At 45.8% G+C, this 4,412-nt stretch overlaps 1 protein-coding gene across 1 annotated transcript; it reads right to left on the bottom strand.

The window, feature by feature from the left end:
- Nucleotides 1-405: 405 nt before the first annotated feature.
- GPR83 (G protein-coupled receptor 83) lies at nucleotides 406-4,412 on the bottom strand (the record flags this gene model as incomplete). Its single annotated transcript, XM_009999280.1, has 5 exons — nucleotides 406-1,030; nucleotides 1,824-1,957; nucleotides 2,985-3,110; nucleotides 3,838-4,106; nucleotides 4,307-4,412. Coding segments are annotated over 5 exons (1,260 nt in total), but the record flags the coding sequence as incomplete, so codon positions are not given.

Raw genomic sequence — 4,412 nt, 5'->3', positions numbered from 1 at the left:
TTATCACTCTCTGCAACTACCTGAAGGGAGGTTGTGGTCAGATGGGTGTTGGGCTCTTCTCCCAGGCAACTAGTGACACGACAAGAGGGCATGGCCTGAAGCTGCACCAAGGGAGGTTTAGGTTGGATATTAGGAAGCACTTCTTCACAGAAGGGTGATCAGACATTGGAATGGACTGCCCAGGAAAGTGGTGTAGTCACCATCCTTGGAGGTTTTTAAGGAAAGACTGAATGTGGCACTTAGTGCCATGGTCTAGCTGATGTGGTGGTGTTAGGTCATGGGTTGGACTTGATGATCTCAGAGGTATTTTTCAGCCTCAATAATTCTGTGATTCTGTAATCTTCCTTCCATTTTAGCTCTAGCTGAGTCTATATGTGGTTTGTATGGATTTTCTGGGACCCCTACTCAGCTCACAGCTACTATTGGCTCAACTGCAGAGATGTCTGTCTTTCCTGACTGGAGGTTGGAGGCTGATGGAAGGACATGGGAGCCCTGCAACCTCTTAAAGTTGCCATTTTCTGGCCAAGCCAATCGGTAGGATGGGACTGTGGAGGGAAGCATCTGTTCTGTGGGCCCAGGAGGCTTTCTGCACATGTTGAGCAAAGCCTTCAGCTCGGATCGGAAGCTGTCGTTGAGCCAGCAGTAGATGAAGGGGTTGTAGCAGGTGCTGCTCATAGCGAACCAGTGAAAGGCAAAGTACAGGGCATTGTTGGTGTAGATGGTCTGGCTGGAGAGGAGGACGACATAACAGTTCAAGGGGAACCAGCAGACTGCAAAAAGGATGACAACAAGCATCAGCATCTTTATGGTCTTCTTATTCTTCTTGCGAAGGGCCACGTACTGCTCAGTGGTGACGTCCCCGATGACGTTGCGCAGCCAGAGCTTCTTGGCCACCTTCACATAGGCAGCAGAGATGATCAGAAGGGGCAGGACATAGAGCAAAATGAAGGTTGTTAAGTCAAGGTACTTCCAGAAGAGGTCAGCAGGCTCAGGGAAATCCAGCAGGCACAGGCACCGGGTGACCTCCTCACTGCGGGTGGAGACACCAAACAGGGGGTGAGGGTGCAGGTGGCTGAGCACATCAGAAACAAGGAGGTAGGTGGGAGAAGGCTCCTAACACAGAGCCTGGAGGCAGACAGACCCTTTGTTTATGCACATGTGGTGCAGTTAAATGGAGCTCTGCTGCCCAGAGATATGAGCCATGGAGCAGCCTGAGAGCAAAGTGGTGATTATTTCTCATGGGCATTCATGATTTTATGATAATTTTATGAATTTCATCAATTACAGAATTTCCAGCTGCACAGAAGCAGGTTTTCATTCTCTGTCCTTTTCAAATAGAAACACAGTCTTTGCATATATTAAGGACCTTTCCCTCATTAAAGCACTTTCCAAATATCAAGGTTCATTACAGCATTTTACGGAAACAAGCAGCTGAAGCAGTTTTTTTTCTACTTTCCCATGACTGAAGAGTAGATTAAAACCTTTTAGATTTTTCCCCATTTTTGGTCTGCCCAAACAGGTCAGATTGGTCCATCGTGTAAAATGCCAGTGTGCAGGCACAGAGAGCCCAGGCCAGATCCTCTAATTTCTTAGCTTATTTCATGTGATTAGTATGACAGAATAAAGATAAAATAATTAAAAATAGAAACAGGGAGAGTATATGAGCCATTGCAAAAGAAATATATAATGAAAAATTACAGACCAGATCCATATTTGGCTAACATAGACATAAGCTCAGGGCCTTTAGTAGAAGATGCTGAAGTATAACCACTGAGAGCCTGGCCTCCAGGGATGCTGTGGAGGAAAACAAAGCACGTTCTTACCTGTATTTGTAAATAAAGAGTTTTTGGTAGATAGCATGTGGCAGGGAAAAACAAGTTGCCATGATCCAGATTGCAGAGATGTAGATAACACCTTTTGTAGTAGATATGCGAGGTTTCAGAGGGTGCATTATAACCTGTGCAAAATAAACCAATATTCAGGCTTATGTCATTTCAGGAAATAATTATGTAATTTTTAATGCAATCTTCCAGCCTTAAATCTCTTACTTAAAGTGGAAATGTATGATGCAGGCACTACTGTCTTCACCCAGCTCCCATTGACTGTAGGCTGTACATGAAAGCATGTTTTTTTCCTCCATGGAGATAGATAAAGTCAGACCCAGTTCTACCCTCTCATTTCAAGATTTGCATCGAGGTGGAGAGAGCCAGATACCACTAGTGGGTCTTGCAGAACTGTTCATCTCCAGGTTCAATTTACTTAATGAAAGAAAATAGTCTTAGACTCTTCAGTACTGGTGACCCAAAGAGCCACGGGTTTGGGATTTGACCAGACCTCCCTGGGGGGTCTTCTGAGAACCAGTGTATTTTCTGGAGACTTAGAAGATTTCTAGCAGAAAATGCCAACTCTACTAGAGTGTTTTGCATAGTTGTTGGGTGAATCAAAGCTGATAATGCCCCATTGTCCCCATTTTTTAACCCATTATTAACAGCAAGCCACAGCTCTGCTTGTGACCAACACCAGTATGGTACAGTCAGCTCTTCAGTATTCAGGGAAACAAGGAGTGAGACATCCCACAGCAGAGGGAGACAGAGCTGCAGAAGCTGACCAGAATATCCCAGCATCCATGATGCTGTTCCTCCATGGGCCAGACAAACCACCCTGGCAGAGGGTTACATTAATTTTTATCAGGATCTTGGACTTTCTCCTTATTTGAGAGCTACTGGATTACCCACAGCAGAAAAGATCCCATTCCCCAGTTGGAAATGATCACAAGGTGATGGACACCTCCCTTCTCCCACCTTGCTGGCAGGCTTGAAACTAGTCTTTCCATTTGACAGTAAGGACTGCTCTCTCACCCTGTCATCTCATCATGCATCTTACATTAATCTGGGAGCTGAGAAGGAAAGAACTTGGGATCATCCCTTCTCACTTTAATTATACCTCCCCAAGCTTTCCATCTGTCTGCTTCAGAGAGCTCTCACCTGGTGTCTGTCCACAGCAATGGCTGTGAGGGTCAAGGCAGAGACGTGGAGGGAGCAGTACTGTGCAAACCTACTGACGTGGCACATCCCTTTCCCAAATATCCAGCTGCTGTTCACAAAACGAGCCTAAAACCAGAATACCATTAGTTTTGTGCACCCACACACACCTGCACATGCTTATAGATACCTGAGATACCTCTGGCACATAATTTGTGCTAAGTAGAAGATACCTTTAAGATTACACGTTCTTGGTATAGTTGTATTGAGCACTGAAGAGGCAGACTGGTGCTGCTGAGTGTCCTGGCAATATATTCCAAGACATTACATCACCACGATACCAAAGGTATTTTCTATGGTTTATTCACAGTGTGTTCTTCTGTGTTCTAACTATTGAGTCAATACATTCATTTTTCCCTTTTAAGCCCTCCTTACAGGACTGAGCTGACCTGTACACCTTACCTTACTTCAAAGCAAACTACAGCTTTTCATCACAACTTGAAAAACAATGGTAAGAATTACATTTTTTTCTTCAAGATGTTCAGAGTATTACCTGGGAAATAGAAAAGGAGGGGGGGGGCGGAGGGGGAAACACAACCAAAAACAACCAACAAATACTACCAAGTGCTAAGTAACCACTGTGATGTTATCATGGTTGAAGTGCTGTCAGGGCCACTTTTTACAAGTGGGTAATTTCAGTTCTTAAAAAAGGTAACAGGAATTAGAGGAGAAAAAGGTGTGTGGAGTTTTCCAAAGAATACTCCAATCACTGTAATTAGGACCGGACATTCAAGCACTGCCTACAGCAAAGAAAAGGTCACTGAAGTGACTGCTTGTCCCTCTGCCCCAGCCTTACCAGCGTGAACGGCGTGTTTAGGAGCGTGATCAGGATGTCAGCCACGGCCAGGTTCACGATGAACAAGCTGGTGGCAGAGTGCATGCGCTTGGTCTTGATGACAACGTGACAGACCAGGACGTTGCCAAAGAGGGAGAAGACGATGATGAAGGAGTATGCCACGACAAGCAGGGCTTTCACCGTGAGGCTCTGTGACTCGGCTCCATACCGGCTCCTGCCCACGAAGCTCTGCCAGTCTGCCAGGCTGTCGTTATCCCAGAAAAAGAAACCTGAGATGTTTGGGATTACAAAAGACTCCTCCAGACTCCCATTGAGAGGACGTTGCCAAAGAGGGAGAAGACGATGATGAAGGAGTATGCCACGACAAGCAGGGCTTTCACCGTGAGGCTCTGTGACTCGGCTCCATACCGGCTCCTGCCCACGAAGCTCTGCCAGTCTGCCAGGCTGTCGTTATCCCAGAAAAAGAAACCTGAGATGTTTGGGATTACAAAAGACTCCTCCAGACTCCCATTGAGCTGCAACTTTCCTGGAGTCACGAAGGCGTTAATCAAGTCAGGGAGGCAAAGCCAGACAAA

The sequence above is a fragment of the Chaetura pelagica genome, unplaced genomic scaffold (genome assembly GCF_000747805.2).
Source record: "Chaetura pelagica isolate M959 unplaced genomic scaffold, ChaPel_1.0 scaffold100, whole genome shotgun sequence".
NCBI lineage: Eukaryota > Metazoa > Chordata > Aves > Apodiformes > Apodidae > Chaetura > Chaetura pelagica.
This window is presented reverse-complemented; position numbering and strand designations above follow the sequence as displayed.